Raw genomic sequence first — 24,735 nt, forward strand, 5'->3', positions numbered from 1 at the left:
TTCCTTTAATCAGATAATAAAAGTGTTTAATTTTTTTTAAACACTTTTAATTAAAAAAAAGTGTTTAACTTTTTAAACACTTTTTAATGAACTGTTTGGTAATGGTCTGATGTAATATAGTCATGTTTCCACTGTAAGCGGAAAATCATAATTAACAGAAATAAAACATCCATTTGTGTGCATTTAATCTATATGACGTGTTTCACTTAGTGAAAAAGTTCCTGAAATTGATGCACTATTCAATAATATTGATATTATCTGTATTTTTAAGATCAATTCAAGACTTGGATTAAATACATAACTGTCACGATTATGCGTCATTACGTCACGAGATGTAACGACAAGACGTTGTTACGTATTGGCCCAGCTGCTTATGCTAAATGCTAGCTAAGTCTCTGGTTTCTGTTTTGCGGCTTTCTGTTGTCCTCCAACAGGACTCTGGGTAGAAAAACTTAATTTATCAGATCGTTAACAGGCCTTGGAGCACCTGGACGTCGGCGTCGGGTCGTGGTCATGGCTCTGCAGGGGCCGGAGGAGGTAGGGGAGCAGGTTGAAGAGCCGGAGGACCTGGACGACCAGGACGCTAGCAGCATCTCCCCGGCCGAAGAGATAACCCTTCCACCGGGGACGGGGGGCGACGAAGAGCCGGAGGAGGCTTTCCTCCTGCCGTGGGACCGCTTTTCCTCCTGGCTGCACTGCATCTGTGTGGTCGGCTTCGACCTGGAGCTGGGCCAGGCGGTGGAGGTAAAAACTACTCGGCTGTGAATGTTTTAGTTAGCAGCTGCTGGAGGCTCCGGCTATGTCCTGGAAAGTAATACCCCAAACAATTTTCTTATTCATTCAGATTTAGCTGCAAGTTTTTCACAGCAAAAAGTTTCTCCAAAAATATACTAAACTAAGAGAACATTTTTAGTAAAAATACTTGAAATGGTTTTTATTTAAGTTTCTGTTGAAATGTCAACTTTCGTAAAGTTAGACTGGTCCAAAACATTTGTCCAGTAACAGAGAAAATACATTTTATCATTATTGTGGCATTTGGCAAATAAAAAATAGTTCTGTTAATTCAAACTGACCAGAAACAAGAAAGGTTTGGTCTGATTTGACTTCAGACAGTGAGGGAAAAAAGGTAGAGATGTTGTTTTTACTCTGTTGTTGACTAGATTAAAAGTTTATTAACTTGCATATATTGCACAAGTAATAATACATCCTGAGACAAGATGCTGCTTTAAATTATGTTTAGTTAAAAGGTGACAACTGATGAACTCCTGTTTTATTGTGTATTTTTCTTCCAGGTAATTTATCCTCATCATTCCAAACTGTCAGAGAAAGAGGTGAGTCAAAGTTCATTGGACCAGGCTGTAGCCAAATCACAGTTTATCAAAAAGACATTTTTCATATTGTTTATCTTTATTGTGGTCAAAAAATAAAAAACAGTAAATATTATGGAGATTTTTCATTAGAGCATCAACAAATATCAATAAACTGAAAATGTGATTAAATACAGTTGCTGTGTGTTGTTTAGTAACAAAAGCACAACATATTTATGTAATTGAAGTCCTGTAAAATTGGTAAGTTTTTTTTGAGAAGTATTTGTGGTTACCTAATAAATTACAACAAAGAAGTTGTAAATATTTTTTTAATGTCACTTCTGTCGATATCACAAAATATTATGAGCATTATGATGAATGTTTGTGCAATATTTGGTCATATGCCATTATTCCCACCTCCTGACTGTTTGTTTGCTTTACAACCACAAAGTTCAACTTATCTTCCTGTGATTTTATGGTTTTATATTAAAACATAATTTTGTAGTTGTGGAAAACCTTTCTTCAGCAAACCTGCTTGAAAAGTCACGGTAGTTCATGTGTGTAATTTAATTTAAATCTTTTCTCTGAGGGCCAAAGGGAAAATCTGTCAGAGGCTGCAGAACATTTAAAACTGGGGTAAACATACAGCCAGAAAGCAAAACAAAACATATTCATGTGTTAAAATGGCCTAGTCAAAGTGCAGACATAAATCCAACTTAGAATCTGACTCTTGAACATTTTGAAATAAACTCAAAGCAAAGAAGAAATGCAGTTTCTGTACAAAGTTGGTGGAGACACAGGAGTGGGACGAGAAAGATGCAGAGGAAAGAAGAACAATCTCATGTTTGGTGTTGATGCTGTTGTCAGCAGTGAGTTAATGAGATAAATATGTTTCCTTTCAGAAAACAAGCATCTGCTACCTTTCCTTCCCAGACTCCAACTCAGGTGAGTTTCTGTTTCAGCAGCTTCCTTCTCTTCTCTGCACCAGAACAATCAAAGCTTCATAGAAGATGAAATGTCATCATCAGACTAATTGATGCTAAGCGCCGTTAGTTAGATTCTAACTAGAAATATGTATGTCCACCATTATTAAAATGTAATTTATGAACATGAACAACCTGACTGACATTATCTGACAAGCTGGGAATAAAACCAGTTGATCTCACATAAAATGTGAATTTGACATAATAATAATATTTTCTGTGGCTCCAGAGGTTCTGACTCAGTCCAGTCCTGGTGAAGCTCACCCAGATTCTTGAAAGGATTCAGCTTAACAATCCCATCAGTGCTGCCGTTATTCTTGTTGCTGGTGCACTTTTTCCTTCCACTCAACTTTCTATCAATATGCTAGGACCTTTTCACAATATCCCAGTTTTGTGAGACACTGAATTTGTGGTTATCATTTTCCGTGAACCAGAATCATAAAGAAATAAAAGCTTGATGATTCTATTGAAATAGTTATTTCAGTTTATTTAAATTGTTTGAACTATTTAAATCTGTATAATAAATCTGTAATGATTTTCACTTTCTGAACTGATTGACACTCAATGTTGAGCTTGTTCACACTCTTCTAAATTCATTAGCCGCACCTATATGTTTTTGAAGTAGTGATTCATAATAGTGGAAAAATTTTGATGCGTAGTTTTCAACCCGTTTTCACCAGCTGTTTTTCCATCCACTTTATTATTGCACAATTTGACATTTTAAAAATAAATTTGCTTAATTTAAACACACCAATTTCAAACACACTCGTTTTTCGATAAAACGTTTTTTTTGAAAGGATGAGTTTTTTCCCCCTTTTTTTTCATCATTGGTTTATTTCACAAAACAAAACACTTTCACATGAGTCACATGATCAACAATCGGATGTTACTGCTGGTGGAAAAGACGACAAAGAAGAAGACAGGAAGTGGTTGGAGGATGTTGGTTTTTAATTATCGCATGAACAAACTTGTTCATGTGTGATTTTTTTTTTTTAAATTGAGTTAAAAGGCGTATATTATTTTATTTTCTTTATTAGTGGAATATTAAAGTTTTGTGCACATTTTTAATGGAAGCGCAGAACTCAGTAGCTAGTAAACAGAGTCCAGTTGTGTGTAACTGACTGTCGGCGTATGCAGCAGCTCTGTGGAGGCCTCACAGGTTGGCTGGAGAACAAACAGTGTTCAGAGTCAGTGACCTTTTTAAAAATGCTTCACCCAGTTCAGAGTAAACGCAGACCCAAGTGGATCAGTTCCTGAAATTGCTCACAGACAAAGTAAAGCTGCAGCGGCGTTACGTGTGAATGCAGAGTGAGAGTTTGCCCTCAGGTGTGTTTTTGTTCTCTGTGAGTCAGCAGGTGTTGAAGATGAGGAACTCTCAGCCTTCAGTCCAGTGACGGGATGAGGACAAAATGCTTTCAGACATACATATATATGTATATATATGTAGACATATATGTAGAAACCATCCTGCAGGCGTGCTCTAGAAGCAAAGAGACTTTAAACTCCAGACCTGCGTCTTGGTTTTTCCATGTTTCACATAATTCACATTCATATCTTGACATCAGTTGGCGTTTAGTTGACTTTCTGAAAAGGGAAACGGATTCTGAAACGTGGTTGGAGTGTCATTTTGCTTCTCAGCTCATTGGACTGAAAATAAAACTGATGATTTTTAATCTGAGGATGTTTAAATCAGGAAAAAGAAGGTTTAATCTGAGATGCATGAAAAACAAAGATGTTTTAATGGATTGTCTGACAACACAGATTTTCTGACGAGCTCTGGTACTCAGATTGAATTTTGTTGGATGAAGGCTAACGACTTCTGGTAAACTTGTGTTTTGCTTCCTCAACCAACCAACTCTGTCTAATCAGCTAACCAGGCTGATCTTTCACTTCCAGCATGAACAATGCCTGTAAAAAGATGTTTTCCCTTCTTTTTTTAAATCCATCCTGATCACAAAAATGTGACTTTTTTGACAAATTCTTTAATGTGAATGTAAAAAATGATTTCTACAAAATGATAATTAAGTCCAAATATTTAACATAAAATAAGTGCATAATTATTCTCCTCTGTTTAAAGTGACTGACCTAATTCAACAGAGATCCAGCCAATTGGTGTTAAGAGTTTCACAATGATTATAATGGAGATCATGGGATTATCTCTACAGTACAGTGATTTGATCCAACCAGTCAGAGAAACAGTTATTGAAAAGTTTTTTACTTTGCTTAATGGTTAAATATTGCTTAGTTTTAGTTTAGGTTTTATTTATTATACTACTGGTTTTATTTTTTTTAGGGTTAGGTTAATTTTTAGGTGCAGAATTTAAAAAAGTCAAAGTATTATGATCATGTGTACATCGACTGGGTAATGATTACTTTTTTAAAATTGTTGTTGAACAGCCGTCTGACTCTGATGTTTTCTCTCAGCTTTTGCTGCCGCCATTTTGTGGACTAGCGTAGGCGCCACCAGGAGGAATGGAGTGACGTAAATTGCCAAAAGCTGACGTAATCAATTGGAATCGATTTCTTTAAGGATTTATTTCTTTAAATTGAACTGTAATTAGAATTACAGAAATTTAATTAAAATCTTTAAATGTCTTGTAGCGAGAAAAGACAGCTGAGCACAAGAATTCAAACTGAGGAGCAGTTTGAATTCCTTCAGGATGGATGTTCTTGAACGCAGCATGACATCATGGAGTCTTCTAGGAGCTGATTGTTTATTTGTCTGCACTGCGAAAGTCCTTTAGGGCGTCAGTATCTTAAAACTTTAATTCACACTTTAATTTTGTCTTCTGACTCCCACTCCATCCACCAGCAGGGAACTGGGAGGGCGCAAAGATCAGTTTGAGGTTAAATGCTGTTCAATGACTGTGCACTTCCTGATTTCCCTTTTCCTCTTCCTGTTTGTGTCAAGAACCTGGAACACATTGTGTCTTGAGGAAGACGCTCAAGAATTCACAAATGCATCTAAACAAATGAATATTTCTGGCTTGAATAACTTTAAATTTGATATGCAAAGGTGACTGAAGGCAAAACAGGAGATGTTTTCTCTTGCTTTTACAAAACAAAAGAGTTGCTTTGTAAAATTATCACTCAAATGTCTTCTGTAATATACAATAGGAACATTAGGAATTTGCATTTTGGAGCTATTAGTGTTTCAAAATCTTCTTCAAGGAGATGTCAAATTAAATTAATCATGTATGTACTGCAAATGAAGACATTCTAGGCACAAAAACCAGATTATTTATAAATTAATGTGACTGAAGTATAATTAGGAAAGTGATTCTTTGAGATTTAATGATTTCAGTTAATGTCGCGTCAAGTTTTGTATCAAAATGTCATAAAAAACATAAATTACACAGATAATTTCTATCAAAAGGTGAAGCTGGTATTGCACAAACAGATAAATTTTAAAGCAGCAGTGGTATGTAAAATAGAGTTTTTGAGCTTTACATCATGTTGTAATGTTATTCCCTCATCAAAAACATACCTGGAGTGTTGATTTGATTGATTTTTTTTATGCATATTTGAGAGATGCCTTAATCTCCATGGCAACCGTTTAGCTGTGCTAAACGCCTAGCCCCGCCTTCAATGCGTAGCTCCTCCTCAGAGTTGCAGTTTCCAAGCTTCAGGTCTTCCTCCTCACAGAGTAGCCCTCCCAGGCTATTCCCCCACTTGACTCCTTTAGACTAGCCAGCAGCAATTAGCAAACACCTGGTGGAACTGCTCATCTGTTGAGCTCATTGTAGGAGCCACTACTCAGAGCAATGCGGGTAAAAACGTTGTTAAAGGGTTAATAGAGGAGCCAGGTTGGCATGACTTCCTGAAGGCGGAGTTTCAGAAAGAGCAGGAGTTTTTAAAGAGACAGAGGCCCAATTTCAAGGCATTAAATTAGGAAATAATGTTTTTAAGACATACAGTATATGTAGCATTTTTATAACAACTGGAGGTAACATGGTTACTTTCTTATGCTATAAAATGGCCCTGAAAACACATACTGGCCCTGTAAGTTTTACTGTTATTTTGATTCTGGCTTACAGCTGTTGAAAATCCAAAGAATCAATTTCTCAGAAAAAGAAACTATTACATAAAACCAAAACAAGATTTTTATCACTGAATGTGGGTAGCTAGCAAGACAGGAGCCAAACTGACATTTAGCTGTTTTTTGTGGGGCAATTACAGCTTCACTAAAAATTCAAACTATCAAACTACTAAAAATCTCTTATCCAGAAAAATCATAGGATAGACTGCGAAGAGAGAGACTGAGTAGAGAACAAGTGAGGCTGGTCCATGACCTGTACTGTGACGGCAAGACGGCGGTGAGGTGTGCTGTGGAGAACATGGAGCCTTCTCTTCATCACTGTATTTTTATATATTTTTTTACCCCTCCAGGGGGTATTTTGTGGCTCTAGTGTCCCTTATATGACAGTAGGCTGACAGGAAACTGGGAAGGAGACGGGGGAAGACATGCGGCAAATGTCGTCGGGTCCGGGAGTCGAACCCGCGACGGCCGCGTCGAGGACTCAAGGCCTCCAAATACGGGTCGCGCTAACCGCTACGCCACCACGGCATGCCCAGCATTGATTACTGTATTTTTAATTAGGTTTTATGAACGTCAAGGACAAACATGTCTAATGTGAATATTGTGAAATGATTAATTGCTTTCAGGAGAAATGTCAGAAGACGAAACTCTTGTTTCTGACTGGTATCCCTGTCTTTAGCTGTTTTAACCTACTGCAGCATTTGAAACAGCGTTTTGTGTTGTGTTTCTAGGTTGCCTTGGCGACACGCAGTTCTGCTTCCGCTTTCGACAGGGATCCAACAGGAAGTCGTCCCTTGGGTGTTTCCTGGAAAACACGGATCGAGACGCGCCGCCCTGCCTGAAGGTTTGGAGCCTTAAGGAATACATTTGGCCACATTATTATTATTAACAGCAGCTAATCCCTTCCATTACACCTCGATGGGGCAGAGAGGCAGCTACAGCGAGAGGCTAACGTCTCTGCAGAGCTGAGAGGTTTCATTAGTTATTTAGGTCGTCCAACACCTTGGCTAAAGGACTGAGCTTATAAACTGCTTTCTGTTTCTTATAGTACTGCAAAGTTTTGTGTGGTGGTCGGGGAGCCGAGGCGGTGCACCGTGTTTTTGTTTTAAAAAATGTTAAACTGACAGGGAATGTAAAAATATTACTGGGTAATTATATTTTAGGGGAAACATCGCCCGTGAAACGCTGTTTAACCCCACAACTAGAATTAAAAACAACAAATCAAACAATACAATTAAAATTAATATCAATTATTTGCACTTCTGTTTAATCCAAATGAAGTCAGTGGCTCCATCGGGCCCCCAGGATTTCAGGGGCCATAATGCTAATATTTTAACACAGATACATAAATGCAACATTTGTTTGTTAAGATTATCAATGCTACTAAATTTGATTTAATGGCTTCAGAATACATAAATTAACAGATTTAAATAGTTTAACATTTAAATTTAGATTTTAAGGAGCTGGCAAGTTTACTTTGTAAAAGTTTAAATAACAAAATTCATAGTTAGATGGGTTTGTTACCATAGCAACAATCTGATGCTCTGAGTTTAATCTTTGAGTTTGAGCTCTGTTTGTTCACAAATACAGTATATCTCAGTAACATACAATTATCACCGATTGCTTTTTAGACTCCCTTCCCTTCTCCCAGATTAAATCCAACCCAGAAGCTGTTAGAGCTGCTGATGTTTTTAGCAGCCAGAGGGGCCCCAAAGTCAAATTCTGCTCAAGGCCTCACACAACCTTGGACCGGCCCTGAATGATGAGTTAAATCCGCTGCACTGCGCAGAGATGAGCAACAAACGGGAGATTTAATTTAACGCTGCTAATGTTGCTTTAGTAGCTCTAACATTTCGTGTCGGTTGAGTTTTTAATAAAAGCCACAGAAACTGTTTTGGCTGCCCAAGCTTTGTGGGACGAGTTTTTCTGATGCGTTCGCTTTAGCCAAGTGGACAAAGCATTTGATATGGTTTGATGCATCGTGTGACCGGGAGAAAAAAATAAAACATTTTTTAAAAGTTATTTTATTACTTCTAGCGTGATGTGTGACTACGAGGTGAGAGCGAAAGCTCCTCTGCAGGCTGAACCGATTAACCACTAACGCACCGGCCAACCAGAACCACATACATAAACTTTATCAGCACAGACGCAGAGCCAAGCGCCGGGCTGCGTGTTGAGATTTAAACGCTGCACATAATTCTTTGTTCACAAAGATAAATCATTCTCGTGCTGTGCTGTGGTGGCGCAGCGGGTTAGCATGCCCCACGTTTGGAGGCCTTAGACCCGCGGATGTCGCGGGTTCGACTCCCGGTCCTGACAACCTCTGCCACATGTCCTCCTTCAAAAAATGGCGCCGGCTCAGCTGGCTGCCTGCAGACACAGCTCCTGTCATGTGCTGTAACTGCGAAATAATTTCCCTGCTGGGATGAATAAAGTAAAAATTATTATTATTATTATTATTATTATCTCTCTGCAACTAAAGGTTATATGATAGAGCTGCACAAGCAGAGCTAACGCGGTGGGTTTTAGACTCCTACCTTGATAAAAGACGCATAATTCCTCACAGGAGGTTGATGTAAATATCCATTCAGTGTTCAGTTTGAGTGAAAGGAGGCGCTCGCGATCTGTGCCAAGGTAAACTTCAGACAGAGCGCGAGGCAACGCGCAGTGGCGCCAGTGGTGTGATTGGTCCGTCATCCCGGCCTTGTGACCTCTTAAATGACTACAAACCCACATTTTAGGACTAATTCTGCTCCACCAGCACAATAGAGACACTTGCAGCCTGGCTCATTTAAAAAAAAAAAAAAAAAAGAAAAGAAATAATAATAATAATTTCTATTGTTATTATTATAATTCAGAAAACAAAAACAAGCAACGCCTGGCCTGGCGGGCCACCAGGCTTATAATACACTGGGGGAAACCCTGCATTGCTTTTAGTGCAAAATGCAAATTTTATGTAGACCTTTGCTGTTTTTATTGCTTTTTCTAGGCTTCTAGGGACCTTAATTTAGGGGATTAATAGAGTATCTGCCTCTATCTATCTCTCTAGCTAATTCATTAGCCATCTTTCTCCTATCTATCTCTTCCTTTAGCTGTCTCTCTCTCTGTAGCAACCTCTCCAGATGTTCCTCGGTAGTTATATATATCTCTCTCTCTCTCCATCCATCTCTCTCCAGCTATCTTCTGTTTCTGTTTATTTCGTTGTCATGCAGCTGTGTATACCTTTGTCTCTGCGTTGCAGCGGGAACAAGGCCATTACTACGGCTATGTGTATTTTCGTCAGGTTCGAGACAAATCCCTGAAGAGAGGATACTTCCAGAAGGTCAGTGGTGATCTGCAGCTCTGCTCTGACTAAAAACCTCTGCTGTAACTCTGAATTTATTCGTCTCGGTTGACTTGTGTTGATAAATTCAGTGTAATCACATGTTTTTAATAATCATCAGGCAACATGTTACTTCTGTTGCAATGAACAGGTGCAGTTACTTTGAGTTTCTAGTCGTCATTCTCCTGCCTCTTAGTTCAAATAAGACACCGTGTAGATTTAGCAGTTGGGGAAATGTTGAATTCCCACATTTAAATTCTTTGAATAATTTCAGGTGAGCAGGAAGTGTGTGTTTTTTTTGTTTTGTGTTGTTGCAGTAACTTAGAGATGAGCCTGAAATGGCTGGTTGAGGAAATAGAGAATGAAATCATGCATTAAAGTTGGTTCAGCCACATTAAAAATGAAAACCTGCATCCTAGTTTTTCCATGGAGCAGTTGTTGTTGTGTATTTGTTTTTTTTGTAATGATTTAACAACTAGGAAGGCCAACTTGGTTCGTTGTTTCCTCTGTTTTTGATCATATGAAACAAATTCTTGGAAACATAAATTATTTTCTGGCATCTTTTAGCTCAAAAATGAGTTAGTCATCATTTCCCAGAACAGTGTGATGTTCCTTATCGTTTATCAGTGGTTGTAAAACAAGCTTGCAGAATAACTCCTGACGTTTGTCTGTCGTTATTGAATGTCTTGTGTTTATTTCAGTCCCTGGTTCTGATCAGTAAGCTGCCGTATGTGACCTTCTTCCACTCGCTGCTGAAGATCATGGCTCCGGAGTACTTTGAGAAACAGGAGCCGTGCCTAGAGGCCGGTCAGTCTCAACGTCTCTCTATCTTCGTCTCTGTCAGCTCATGGTGTATCTGTAACAGTCAAAGCATGAAAAGGTTGAGACCAAAGCACCAGACTGAAGACGTTTATCATCCAGTTTTTGGTAGAAGGAGAGGGAAAACAATGAATCCTGGAAATGAAAATTATTGAGTTTGTTTTAATTTGTCATATGATTCATTGATTTATTGCTTATTGTGAAAGGACTATGCATTTAATTGTTGTCTGTGCTGTCTCAGGCCTCTACCAGCTTTCCACGTTTTAAGACTTAAATTGTTGCCATTCATCTCAGAAACGTATCTCGAGCTCGATGGAGATCAGCTTAGGATTTCACCATTTTCAGGTCAAAATATAATTATTTTCTGAAAATGGGACGTCTACCCAGTCACTGGGAAAACATTAAATCATTTTTTTTCATTTCAGCAGAACTGTTTTATTAAAATAGCTGCTTCTCGCCGTCCTCTGCTGTTTTGACATTTGCCAACTTAGTTGTACTTTTTTACAATTATTATGTTATATTATATTATTATGTGCAATGTGTCCAGAATAAAGGCAATTGTTCTGGATTTTGACAAAGCCATTCCAACTCACTAGTAGAGCTGGACAACATGGCCGAAAAACTTATCACAATATAAGCATTTCATATCATTCGATATTGATAATTACTGATCAGTTTTTTTTTCGTTTTAAGTATCTAAAACGAGACAAACTTTCTTATTTAATCTACAGTTTTCACTCCACACAGTTTTTTTGTTTTAAGCAGTTAAGAGTCACGGTGGCGAAACATTAAACTGCTGCTGTGCAAGTTACTCAACAGGTCGTTGCTAGGCAACCACAGAATGAATGAGTTGCTAGGTAACCAAAGAGTGAGAGTGAGTTAGCTGTTCCCACCAGCCTTTATAATTTAACACCAGTTTCTCTTTAGTCCAAAAGAATTGAATCTAGATCAGAATGTGTCTTCTGACCCAGAATCTAAAGCAGAAATGTTCACAACACACTGACTGCTAGAAACACTCCGATTTTACCGTCTGCTTAGCTAACTGTGGCAGAACAGAGAAGATTCCAGTGTGGATCCCTTCGTTTTGTTGAATCTTTTTTTTTTCCTGTGTTAGCTTGTAACGACATCGACCGCTGGCCGACGCCGCATCCTGGACGAGTCCTGACTCTGCCGATCATGGGTGTCGTCATTAAGGTAGTCCCATACAAGCCTGATGGGAAAAAACAAGCTTTTGTTTTGATTTAGACCGAACCAGGATTGTAGAAGGGTTAGCCGGGACAGTATAATGTAAAATAGACCTTTTTGAGGTTTTCATCATGTTATAATGTTATTCCCTCATCAAAAACATATCTTGAGCTTTGCCTTGATTCTTTCATGGATGTTTGAGAAATATTTTAATCTCCATGGCAACCATTCAGCTGTGCAAAACACCTGGGTCCTTCAGACTAGCCATCAGCAATTAGCAAGCATCTGCTGAGCTCATTATAGGAGCTAAGTTTCAGTGCAATGCTGGTAAAAACGTTAAAGGGTTAACAGAGGAGCCATGTTGTGATGACTTCCTGGAGGCGGAGTTTCATAAAGAGGAGGAGCTTTTAAAGAGACAGAGCCCAATTTCAGGGTGTTAAATATTAAAGTAAAAATTCTTTTAAGTAATATTTGATACATACGGCATCAACAGAAGGAAACACAGTTCCTTGATTGTGCTATAAATTGGCTCCATGTTCTTGTTAAACACACAATGCAGCTCCTTTAACAGTAGTACATTTATTTAACTTTGCCAATAAAATGTTTGAATTGACTTTATTTGTGGATTTATTGTAATTTAGTTCCATGCATCAGTGTTTTGTTTTTGCAGAATATGGGTCAGACCTTAGTTTTTATATTTACTTTTCTACGCGCTGCAGGTTCGCATCCCAACCTGTTACGATAAACCAGGAACCTCCCAGTTGGTCCAGTCAGCCCAGGTAAACGGTCCCAGAGAGGATTCACGTCCCGGCGTCTGATTTTACTCATTTTGTTTCACACATTCAGCTGAAAAGGGATTTCTGCTTTCAGGGTGACAGTTTGGTTTCAATCATTCTCCCAACGATCCATGAAGTCGACTTGTTCAGGTGAGACCGGTTCTGTTCAGGTGGGACCGGTTCTGCCTCTGTGTGTCTCCATCTGCTGCTCAGTGGGTGGAACTGCAGCGTCTGTAAACCTTTCACCTGAAATAAAACCCAAACTGTTAGAAAGTTTTCACTTTAGTTTAAATGTTTTCTGAAACTTGTCCTTTTGCATGGAAAGTGTTCTTTTGACTACTTGATATGAAAAGGTCAGATGGTTCTCTGTTTTTTTATGCAAATTAATCTGCATACAGCTCAATATTCACAGTTATTTAGCTGATTTATCCCTCAGTAAAAGCAAAATAAAAAAAGCAAAATTTGTACAATACATCTGATTCCTGGTTGTTTAATTTATCGCTCTGGTTGACTTATTGGTTACTGCGACAGCTTTAGCCTTGAACTAAATAATCCTAATCAGATTAAAAAACCTTTTCTGTAATTGTCAGACTCTTCTTCCTTCAGGAAGAGGTAAATGTGTGAACTAAAATCGTCCTGTCAATGCCACATTTTCAGCCCTGTTCTGTACCAAATGTCTGATAAAACGTTTTCTCCGTCCAGGTGCTTCTACCCGGTCTTCTTTCACATCCAGATGCTTTGGGAGTTGGTGTTGCTAGGGGAGGCCCTGGTCGTCATGGCGCCGTCGCCCGCTGAGTCGTCAGAAACCGTGCTGGCGTTGGTCAGGTGAGTCGAGGCGTTTCTGGCTCGCCTGGAGCCGACGTGCTGCAGCAGATCTAGAAACGTCTCCTACATGCAGAGGAGTTTTGGTGTCCTGGAGAACTGGTTGGTGTGGCGGACAGATTTACTGAGATGAACCCGTCCTCCTCTCTGTTTCTCTGCAGCTGTGTCTCCCCGCTGCGTTACTGCAGCGACTTCAGGCCGTACTTCACCATCCATGACAGCGAGTTTAAGGAGTACACGACCCGGACGCAGGCTCCGTGAGTAAACATAGCCAAACTGTTAAAACTCTGAAAATACAGGAGAATGAATCACAGCAGGGATTTTCAGGGATGACTAGGCCTTTCACAATAACCAATAAATCTATTAATCGCACTGATAAATTAAGTCAAACTCAATCATTTCCATTTGCAGTAATTATTGTTTTTCTCTTTTCTTTCTCTTTCTACCAAAAACTGGATGATAAAAGTTTTCAGTCTGGTACTTTGGTCTCGGCTAGCCCTTTTTTTGAAGAATAATTTTATCCACAAAGTCTTTGTAATTAATTTCATTTGTTGTTTCTATTGTTCATTTACTTTGGATATTCAGAAAGTCTTCCAGCTCCAGTGTTAATTGTTCATTAGAACTTAAAATTTATTGATCTCATTATCATTATATTACTTGAAAATGGTCTAAAACAACATTATATTTTATCGCAATAACTTCTGGAATTATTTATCGTTCAGCAAATTTTGTTATCATGACAGACTTACTCCAGTTCAATGCAGTCAGACATAAACATAACATTACATGCTACTCTGGCACACAGTGGAGGAAAAAGTTAATTAATAAACTGCTAAATATTTAAGTTTTTACATATTTTACACACTGAAATGACAATACACAGGTTCCTAGCTGCTGCCATTAGCTTAATGGCCGATATCTTGTACACAACTAATGCACAGAAACATCTTAAATATTTATAAGACTATTTAATAATGCTGCTAAAGTTTACATAAAGAATTGATTAACTATAAGAGCCAATTAATTACCTACTTCATTAAGAAGCGGTGGGAAAAAAAATCTGCATTTTAACATAAAACATGTTTCCCTACACAAAACCGACAATAGACAAGTTTCTAGCTCTGTTATCTAGTTCACAGCTGAAACACAGAAACATTGTCTTTACTCTGCAGATTATCTGTCATCTCAGGAAAAACCAGTTGGTTCGTCAGTAGTTTGGACCTGAAGTCTCACTGAACTTCCCCCGTTTTGGCACCATTTTAAAACTGGAATCAGATGTTTTAATTAGAAAATTGTTTTGAATGAAAACACTTTCGGAGAAGCAGTAAATGTCAAAAACGATAATAAAATTCAGTAAGAGACAAAACATTTGGTGTTACAGGAAGTACAGGCAGTCATTTTTAGTTTTCTGAACCTGGTTTGCATTTTAACAAAGATTTAACTTTGTCAAATACATAAAAGTAAAATTAAATACCATGAATTAATTGTTGACCTCTGAATCTGCAGGCCGTCCGTCATACTGGGAGTGACCAATCCCTTCTTTGCAAAGACTCTGCAGCACTGGCCGCACATCATCCGCATCGGAGACATGAAGCAAGCAGGTGAGCCTTACAGACCGAGTTATATTCCACATTAGACATGTAATTTATGATGAATCCTCCCCTCTGTTTTACATGCTTGTTTCTCCCAGGAGAAGTGGCCAAGCAGATGAAGGTGAAGAAACTGAAAAACCTGAAAACTCTGGACTCCAAACCTGGTAAAGACTCTTCATTGTTGGAGCTGCCAGCTGATCTCATTCCTGCCTCGGTAAACTGATCTCAGTGTGTTTTCATCACAGGTGTGTACACTGCCTACAAGCCATATCTCAGCAAAGATGAAGAAATCATCAAGCAGCTCCAGAAGGTAGCAGGCCGCCTCTCCTGGTTGCCTGGCACGTGTTGCTGCATGTTTTTAAAGCAACCTGGGCTGAAGGAGTTGTAAAACATCTGCAGATCAGATCTCTTATCTCCTGAAGTTATTGAACACATCACCTCTCTTCTGTCTGATTGAAGCAAAGACATGAAGATTTATGTTGGATGTTTCGCCCCCAAGGTCTAGGGGTTCAGGGCCGGTAACATAAAAATGTGTGCAGAGAAAAAAGTGGAATGTAAAATGATTTATTATGAAAAGATGGTATCTCAAAACCAAAACACAATTTAACCCAATTGAAACAAAAGAAAATGACTAACAAATTCAAGAATTAAGTGCAAATTAAATTGCAAAATGTTCAAACAAGTCAGTATAAAGTAAACTCAAAAACAATCCAAAAGAAAACACAAAGGGATTACCAAGCCTCATCATCACCAGCTTCTAGTTTGTCTGAACGATCTTGAGACACAAACTGCGTAACTGAACAAGTAGAAACAAGATAGTTCAAAACGACTCAAAGCAGTTACAAGCACCAAAGGTGGGGGAACGGCTTTACAAAGCCTCTTCCTGCTGGCCGCCCCACTGGAGGAATGACTTTAGGAGCCTGTTATATGGTGCAGGTGGGAAACATCAACGTCTGATTGGCTTGACAATCCTCTGCTGGGCCAATGAGGTGGCTGCTCTCCTGCAGCCTCCAGGCAGCCAATCGGGAAGGTGCGCCCGCACGGCCGGCGCGCCCGCACAGCTGAACCTACATAACAAAAACGGAGCCTGCGGCCTCACGAGGCCAGGAGCCGTAACGCTGGATCATTTCTTCTTGGATAACTGCTGCAGCTACAGATTGTTGGCTGAGGGGAAAACGAGCTTGAAGCAACACGAGGGTTGTTGCCTTGCAGCAAAACATGACTACTGCTTTAATCGGTCTCTCTAACTGGCAGAGGTGGCCAGTAACTAGTTACAGTTACTGGAGTAACTTTTTTGAAAAATAAGGAATATTTTTACTACACTGTATTTTTTACTTTTTTTTACCCCTTCAGGGGGTATTTTGTGGGCTCTAGTGTCCCTTATATGACAGTAGGCTGACAGGAAACGGGGAAAGACATGCGGCAAATGTCGTCGGGTCCGGGAGTCGAACCCGCGACGGCCTCCAAATACGGGTCGCGCTAACCGCTCCGCCATCACGGCACGCCCGTATTTTTTACTTTTACTTGAGTAATTTAATTAAAAAGTATTTCTACTCTTGAGTAAAATTTCTCAATTTTCTACAAACTGAATGAAAAACAAAAATGTTTTAACCAGAAATCCACCAGACAGACACACACCTGCAGCTTCTGTTAAAGTTTCACAAGGTTTTTAAATTGGAAGAAACTGAATTGGAAACATTTTATTTTTATTTTTTGTTACTAATATAAATGATCATTTTGGTCCTTAAATGAAAAAAATTTAATTTAACTTTATATTTTGTTTTGTCTGTAATTTTTAAATATTAAATGATTAATAATTTGATCAGTTATTCAGTACTTGAACAGACTTTTTACCAACTACAAGTTACAATATTTTTTTATTCTTACTTCAGAGTAATTTCTTGGACAGCTACTTTTTACTTTTACGTGAGTAAAAATATGTTGTAGTACTTCTCTTACTTCAGAAACATTTTTGGATACTTTACCCACCTCTGCTAGTTGGTCTGATGATGTTTGTAGCCGCGACGATCTGAGCCTTGGCTGACAAAGCAATCATATTTAAGAAATTTATAGAAATAAATCTATTAAGTCCACACCTGTTGACATTTTCAAGCCTATATTTCTGTTAATTATGTGTAACCGGGTTCTGCTTCACTCCACTGTACCAGGCCGGCCCCAGTAACCCCTTGACTCTGCGTTGTGTAGATTTTTAATGAAGACGAGAAGTTTCTGGTTTATCAAGTTTATTTCCTGAATGGGAACATATGGGGAGTTAGAGTCAGTGCAACGGCTCCGCTTCATTCAGCACACTACAACAGAGCGTTAAGTTAGCCTTTAGCTTAGCACATGAAGTGTTTGATAATTTTAACTAAACTAAAAGTACAAAAATTGGTGCTGGGCACACATCTAGTAATTAATAAATTTCACACTATTTGTCCAAGTTAATGAAAATGATGTTGCTAACACGTTTCTACTGTGTGCTGAAAAACGCAACTCACCTCTGGTGCAGCTTTCACAGACTGGCACTGAGTGCAGGAGCCAGCAACATTTAACCAGCCACACAGAGAGGGGGCGCTATTTCCCCATTGCACTGATCCATATAAAGCAAGTGGGATTCTACAACTTAAACCTAAACACTGTTACATATGAATCCACCAAAAGTTTTGGTAAATTTAGGTTGAGGAATTGAAAATGTTTAAATGTTTCTGTGGATAAAGTGTACAAACCCTGCTTATAACACCTGATAATATCCATTATAAAAATAATGCACTACCACTAATATTTTAATGTTAAATTGACAATTACTGCTTGATCAAATAACTTTAATCTCTTTAAAACTGTGTAAAAACAAAGGAATATATTTTAAAAGTTGGCTCATTTTGTGGATAATAAAGGAGTTTCTTAACTTAAAGGAGTTTCATGTCCTGAAAGTGGATTTTCATCCTTGCAGAACATTTTCCATAATGTGGAAAATGTTCTGCAACTCTCTGCAGCCTGAAGCATTAACGGTTTTAATCCGTCTGCTTCCGTTTTTCAGGGCGTCCAACAGAAGAGACCGTCGGCGGCTCAAAATGCGATTCTTCGACGGTACTTTTTAGAGCTGACTCAGAGCTTCATCATTCCTCTGGTAAATGCCGTCCATTTTATCCATCATGAAAACTCACAGCAGGGGTTAAACGCCGAGTCGGGTCGTTGCAGGAGCGATACGTGGCCAGCCTCATGCCTCTGCAAAAGTCCATCAGTCCCTGGAAGAGTCCGCCTCAGCTCCGGCCTTTTGTCCAGCCTGACTTCATGAAGACTCTGGAGAAAGCAGGACCGCAGCTCACCTCCAGGCTCAAAGGAGACTGGATAGGACTGTACAGGTGCCAGCTGCTGTATAATAAAACTGTAGCTCTGTAAATGTAAATACATACAGAAACAATGTGATGTAAGCCTCTGAGTCGGCGTGAACTCCTGTGATTTTTATTTTTAGGCATTTTCTAAAGTCTCCCAACTTTGACGGCTGGTTCCGGAGCAGGAAAAGAGAAATGACTCAGAAACTGGAGGCTCTCCACCTGGAGGCTCTGTGTGAGGAGGTGAGCGAGACAATCAGATAAATGATCCGTGTGAAACCCCAGAGCCAAAAAGTTTGGTCACAACACGAGGAAAAGCCATAAACCAGAAAAAGTAACTGGGGAAATGTGGCCAACTTCAACAACATGTGACCCGTTCATTCATCCAGCCACCAGGGGCGCTGTTATAAAAATGAGATGCTTGCTGCTGGCTCTCCTCAGCTGGAGTGGAAGCGTCTCCCTTTACATCCCAAAACTCAATGAAAACTTGACATGGAGTTACCAAATTCAGCTTGTTTGGATCCAGTTGGTCATTTTTACCGCTAGGATCTGTTTTTACCTCCCAGTTTGTCTATTTTACCACTTCTGCATTTGTGGAATGGAATTTCATAGTGTAACTTGTTTTTTGTTTTTTTTTACCCCTCCAGGGGGTCTTTTGTGGGCTCTAGTGTCCCTTATATGACAGTAGACTGACAGGAAACGGGGGAGTAGAGGAGGGAAGACATGCGGCAAATATCGTCGGGTCCGGGAGTCGAACCCGCGACGGCCACGTCGAGGACTCAAGACCTCCAAATACGGGTCGCGCTAACCGCTACGCCATCACGGCATGCCCGTAACTTGGTTATTTTGATGTGTTTGTGTATAAAAATATTTCATATCCTGAAATAGGATTGTGAACTAAACGTGGATAGGCACGCCGCTTTGAATTTACTGATAAATTAGAACATAATCTGAGCCTTGGTCTAAATTCTGCAATATCTAAATAGGTTAAATTCTTCTATGCTATATTAAAGTAGAGATATGACTAAATTTCTAAATGTAGTTTTAATTTCTGGTATGAAGATTTTTCATGACATGAGGGAAATGATAAACGGTAATATTAGGAAGCAACATGCATTATTTAAGTATCTTTGTAGAAATGGTAAATTCTCTGCATGCAATGCAACTTCAAATCAAAGGATAATTTTAGATTTTTAAACTAATATATAAACGATGAAACAAATAATTAATAAGGGATCTTTCAGTATTAAGCTGTATTTAAAACCCTGTAATGATGAAAAAACAATAGTTGTTTAAAAACACGTTTTTTTTTATCTCAATTTCAAAGCCAATAAAATTTAAAAGTTTGTTTCATTCCTTAAGTGCCTGGTGAATCTAATCAGCATCATACCTAAATTCACAGTAGTAACAGGTACAGTATTCACTCTAATCATTTCTAATTAATTTATCTTTTAATTTATCTGATTGACCGAAAAAACACCAATAATACATTTTTTGTACAATTATATATTCAGATATTAAGGGGTTAAAATGTTACATTGTTAACAGATCTTTCATTAACATTAAAATAAGTTTATTGGTAAAATTAAACTATTCCTTTAAACCTGCTGGGAGTTTGGCTGGTTTTAGGTTTAGGAAAAAGTAACTTTTGTTTCTGTCTGCAGGACCTTCAGCAGCGGATCCAGAAGCACACAGAGGTGGAGGCGGTAGATCTGGTTCTGAAGCTCAAAGACAAACTGGTGAGCACAAACTCCAGTTCTATGGATTACAATCAGGTCCGCTCAGCAGTCTGGAAATTACAGCAATAAGTCATCATTGCATTGATTCGGTATGGAGGGCTTTAGATGGCATTTGTTGCTGTAGTGGAAGTTTTCCCTTTTCTTAGCATTCGCTTCTAGAGCTCTTAGATCTTTTTACCAGAATAAAGTTGTACAACAAAGTTGAAATAATATGAGAACAAAGTGATATTAGTGATAATTTTTATGAGAAAAATTGAACATTTATATGAGGAATGTTGAGCATCTTGTGACGTTACTCTTTGGTTTTACAGATAATACTTAGTAGAAATACTTAATCTTTCAACTCATCAGCATCAAATTGTCATCAGTAGCAGGAATTTTTTATTGTTTAAAATTGCATTAAGCTGCATGAGTTGGCCTGTCTAAATTATAAAGTCTCTGTAAAGAAAAAGGACTAGTTAAGGTCAAAGCACCTTAACTTTGATAAAGACTTTTATCATCCAGTTTTTGGTAGAAATAGAGAAAAACAAAAATTAATTGAGCTCATTTTAATTTATCTTGTGGTTAATTTATTTATTTTTTATTGTGACAGGCGTAGGTAAAATTGTCATTATTCGGATAATATTATGACTCAATTCTCGTGATTAAATTATCATAGCCTCGCTCTAATATCGGAGAAAGAACTTTTTTTTTTCTATAATTTGAAACTTTTTTCACTTTTGAAAAGGAAGCGAAAAACAAAAACTGATTAAATTTGTAAATGATATGAAAAAAATGTTTTATTTTTTTTTATTTCTAAGCCCTTTTTAAAACTCTAAAAATCAAAAGTTTTGATGTTTTGTGCTGCAGAGCCAGGCGGAGCGGGAGCAGCTCCCGGTCCGGCCGGGGACTCTGTCCAAACTCAGAGCCCACATCCAGGCCGTCATCCTGGCCTTACCAGAGGACCTGCAGGGCATCCTCCACAAGCCGCCCACATCCTGAGAGCGGGCCGAGGCCCAGCTGGAGGCCTGCTCGGCTCAAACACGGCCTGGAGAATCATGCGGTCTGGACTGGCCTGGAGCTGCCAGATGAAGCGTTTTGTTTGGGAAATGAAGGAGAGCTGATCACGTTCCCACATAGTCCACTACTAATCCTGACCCTGTGGGGAGTAGCGGACAGGAAAACTGACTCAACATTTTTACTTCTGAACATCTTCGGTTCCTATTTTTGAACCAGGCTTCAGAGTTTTCATCCATTTTTTTTTTCTTTAAAGAAAGTGCCCAACACACTCGCATGCCCTCACACACACTCAGACTTATGCAAACAAACTGAACTGAGCAGAGCCAAGCAGTGCATTATATTTATATTTCACAGAAATGTTCTTTATTGAAACACAAACAGCATTCAGAACCAGCAACCTGCTCTAATCCTGCTGCTGTGAAGCGTCGCTCAGGAGCCACGACACCACTACCAGTCTCGCATCTGTCTGCATTGGGTAGCTCACCGTCTCTGCAACATGCATGGTGCAAATTTTATTTGTTTTTGTCTGAACGCTGAATTTGTGTCCATTTTTAACTGAGCTCAGTGTTGAAGAAACAACAGTGGTGCATTTAAAACCTCAAAAATACAATTTTTAGTGCAAATATATTAGTTCACCTGAAAGAAGACAAAACTAACTTACAAGAAACTTTTCAGCAAGACATGAGCTTATTTTCTGCAGTTAATTCTTGAAAATCGATTTTTAAAAAGTAGTAGTTCCACTAGATTATTTTACTTATAACAAGACATTTTACCACGTTATAAGATAAATAAACATACATTTTATGTAACTATTTTCTTAATACAAGTTCCTGTATCTTGTTACTTGTAAATTAGTTTAGTTTTTACCAAGATATTTTGTGTTTTTGCAGTGAACCCAGTGACCACACTCCAAAAACACAAAATATTTTTTGTCAAATTTTGATTGAAAAATTTTATTACACTTAAAAAAGAAAACTAATTTATAAGTAACTTTTCAGCAAGATGTGGAAGCTTCCATTAAGTTAGTAATTCCTTAACATTAACTTAAAAAGTACTAGCTTCACTGGCAGATTATTTCACTTATTACAAGGGGAAAATGTTTTAAGTGTAATAATCTGCGGGTGGAACCAGTAAAACAAGCTTCTATGTATTTCTTGCTGAAAAATTAAAAGGTTGTGTTTTGTCTTATTTCAAGTGAACCAAGATATTTGCACCAGAAACTAGAGCAGAAGGACTTGGTAGGATTTTGTGTTTTTGCAGGATGTTGAAGGAAAAAGAGGCGTGAAGTTATAATAGCAAAAAATCTTAAACAGAAATAAGAAATATTTAAATGTGGTCATTACATTATGAGTACAAGATTTTAACATCAGAATGTGAAACTGTAGCTAATGTGAAAATTAAGATGCAGTTCATCATGCATTTAATGTAAAATTTATATTTTTCTCCTGATTTCCTTTTTCTTCTGCTGATAAGTGTGTTCAGTATTTTTGACTTACCAGCAGTGAAATTAATGCAGACATAAATATACAGACTTGTGTAAAAATTTACCTATTAATATTACTTTAATGAATGAGCAACAGGTAATTAGAAACTTAAACACCAGATGATTAATGCTTGGTTTCCAGTGAGCGGTATCTATCAGTAATGTGGGTCGCTTTCACACTGAAACAGACAAAATGGCGTCCTAAACCGCACTGGCCTGCATTGCTGCCTGGAAACGAAGCATAACGTCACCATAACTGAACACGAGCTGCTCTGATTCAATCATCTGACATTATTTCAACATTTTATGCTAAACGTCTGATATCTGCTTCAGATGTGTTGCATAAATGAAGTTTATCCATTGACTTACGGCCTTCATGACAATCAGGATGCACAAATTTGAATTGTGAATTTTCTCTAATCCACACCAAGTCAAATCTTTACATACAAGCTTAAATATTGTTCATTGTTTCCCAGTAACATTTGTGTAAATCTCTGATAGCTGGTTGTAGAGTAAACTCTTACTTTTGCTGTGTTTGGTGAAAGAGGTGACTAATTCTCACATTGATGAGACTAATTAAGGATTTGAGGTGAAACTTTTACACCTGACTGTCAAGCACAGTAATGGTGGCGTCATGGTGAGGGTCTGTTTGCTGTGTGACTGGAATAGGGATGATGATGGTTCTTGGAGATGAATGGCTCGTTTTTGTGAAATCTGCTGTAGGATTTAGTTTTTAGATTTTTAATTATCTTTTGAATGGGACTTTACATTTTTTATAGAAAATAGTTTTTAAAAACTACTTTAAGTACTTGATAAGAAAAAAATGTTCCATACTAATTATTCTACTCTTCGTGAAATAATTATGCATTTCTTCCATGAAAACACTTTGGAAAAACCGCTAAAGCTAGTTTTGCTTAATTACCTTTACATTTTAAAGCAGCGGAGCCCAAAGTTGGTCCTGGAGGTTCGGCATCCAGCATGTTTTAGTCTCTTCCTGGTTTAACACACCTGGATTCAGGTGTGTTAAACTGATGATGCCTCGTTAGAGGCCTCAGAAGAACATTGACCTGCTGAGAAGGTTGTTTCTACCAATACAGAGAGACTAAAACATGCAGCGTGCCGGGCCTCCAGGACCCACTTTGGGCTCCCCTGTTTTAAAGGGACAGTATTATGTAAATGTAACTGTTTTGAGCTGTGCATCATATAATGTTGTTTTATCATCAAAAACATATCTGGAGTGTTTCCTTGATTTTTTTTATGCATGTTTGAGAAATCCTTTAATCTCCATGGCAACCATTCAGCTGTCCAAAACACCTGTGTGGACCTAGCCCCGCTTTCGAGGCACAGCTCCTCCCCCCACTAAGCTCCTTCAGACTAGCCAGCAGCAATTAGCAAACACCTGGTGGAACATCTGCTAAGCTCATTATAGGAGCTATTTCTCAGAGTAACGCTGGTACGTTGTTAAAGGGTTAGAGGCGCCATGTTGGGATGACTTCCTGAAGGCGGAGCTTCAGAAAGAGCAGGAGTTTTTAAAGAGACAGAGGCCCAATTTGAAGACGTTAAATTACAGTAAAAAATTAAAAGTAAATTTTGTTTTAAGTCATATTTGATATATAGAGCATTTTTTTTGTCATGTCAAGGTAACATAGTTACTTGATTGCACTATAAAATGGAACTATGAGCCTGGAAGACACATAATTTTACCCCTTTGAAACACTGCTGAATTCTTTAGCATTTTTGGATAAAGTTATTAGTTGTGTTGGTCAAAATGTGGCTCTGGAGCCACAGGTTGGAAACCCTTGAGCTAGATGTTTGAAACTTGGACTCAGTTGACCTATCTAGATCCCAAACAGAACCAGACAGGCTAACGTTAAGCTAAGCTAAGATCTGTAGAGAAATGAGCCGTCTTGATGGTAGGAACCCGATTTTTAAATGAAGCTGTCGATTCGCTACAAAAACATTTAGCCAAGTGTAACAAGGTTCCCTATATATTTGAGACTGTATGTATAATTTTGACTATGTGAATCACAGAAAATCCAAACGATCCCAAATTATTCACCTCATTGTTGCTTTTGTTTGTTGTGTGGTCATCCTGTCTTGGACGTAAACTCTTCAGATGCTCTTTAAATCTCTGAAATCAATGACCTGCCTGCGTACCACTGAAGAGTTCCGGTACCATGACTGTAGTTACGTAAAACTGACACCTTCTGGATGTCGTTCTGATGGGAAGATGCTCTTCAGAAGCATTTTCCCATCATTAATCTAGATTCCAGATTAAATCAGAAATCTAAAACCAGACGAGGAGGTTGCTTAGTGAGAAACACAAACTGATGAAAT

At 38.4% G+C, this 24,735-nt stretch overlaps 1 protein-coding gene across 2 annotated transcripts; it reads left to right on the plus strand.

Moving 5' to 3' along the window:
- Positions 1 to 513: 513 nt before the first annotated feature.
- On the plus strand, positions 514 to 22,515 carry dennd6a (DENN/MADD domain containing 6A). 2 transcript variants are annotated; one of them, XM_028003544.1, is made up of 19 exons: positions 514 to 744; positions 1,293 to 1,331; positions 2,210 to 2,252; positions 7,061 to 7,173; positions 9,571 to 9,651; positions 10,353 to 10,458; positions 11,585 to 11,664; positions 12,375 to 12,434; positions 12,526 to 12,581; positions 13,134 to 13,256; positions 13,415 to 13,510; positions 14,760 to 14,854; positions 14,944 to 15,009; positions 15,091 to 15,155; positions 17,883 to 17,972; positions 18,044 to 18,207; positions 18,318 to 18,420; positions 19,842 to 19,916; positions 20,766 to 22,515. In XM_028003544.1, the coding sequence occupies exons 1-19, from the start codon at positions 514 to 516 to the stop codon at positions 20,895 to 20,897; spliced, it is 1,818 nt and encodes a 605-aa protein (XP_027859345.1). In that variant the 3' UTR covers positions 20,898 to 22,515. The 2 variants fall into 2 exon arrangements, with proteins under 2 accessions (XP_027859345.1, XP_027859346.1); XM_028003545.1 differs by having other exon boundaries at positions 14,947 to 15,009.
- The last annotated feature ends 2,220 nt before the right edge of the window (positions 22,516 to 24,735 follow it).

Source organism: Xiphophorus couchianus, chromosome 20, assembly GCF_001444195.1.
Source record: "Xiphophorus couchianus chromosome 20, X_couchianus-1.0, whole genome shotgun sequence".
Taxonomy (NCBI): Eukaryota; Metazoa; Chordata; class Actinopteri; order Cyprinodontiformes; family Poeciliidae; genus Xiphophorus; species Xiphophorus couchianus.

Bases quoted from the DNA above. Each gene is read 5' to 3' on its own strand.
- dennd6a (XM_028003544.1), top strand. From the start codon at position 514: ATGGCTCTGCAGGGGCCGGAGGAGGTAGGGGAGCAGGTTGAAGAGCCG. The intron at 15,156-17,882 runs GTAGCAGGCCGC...TCCGTTTTTCAG, and splicing joins TCATCAAGCAGCTCCAGAAG to GGCGTCCAACAGAAGAGACC. The intron at 18,421-19,841 runs GTGAGCGAGACA...TTCTGTCTGCAG, and splicing joins TGGAGGCTCTGTGTGAGGAG to GACCTTCAGCAGCGGATCCA.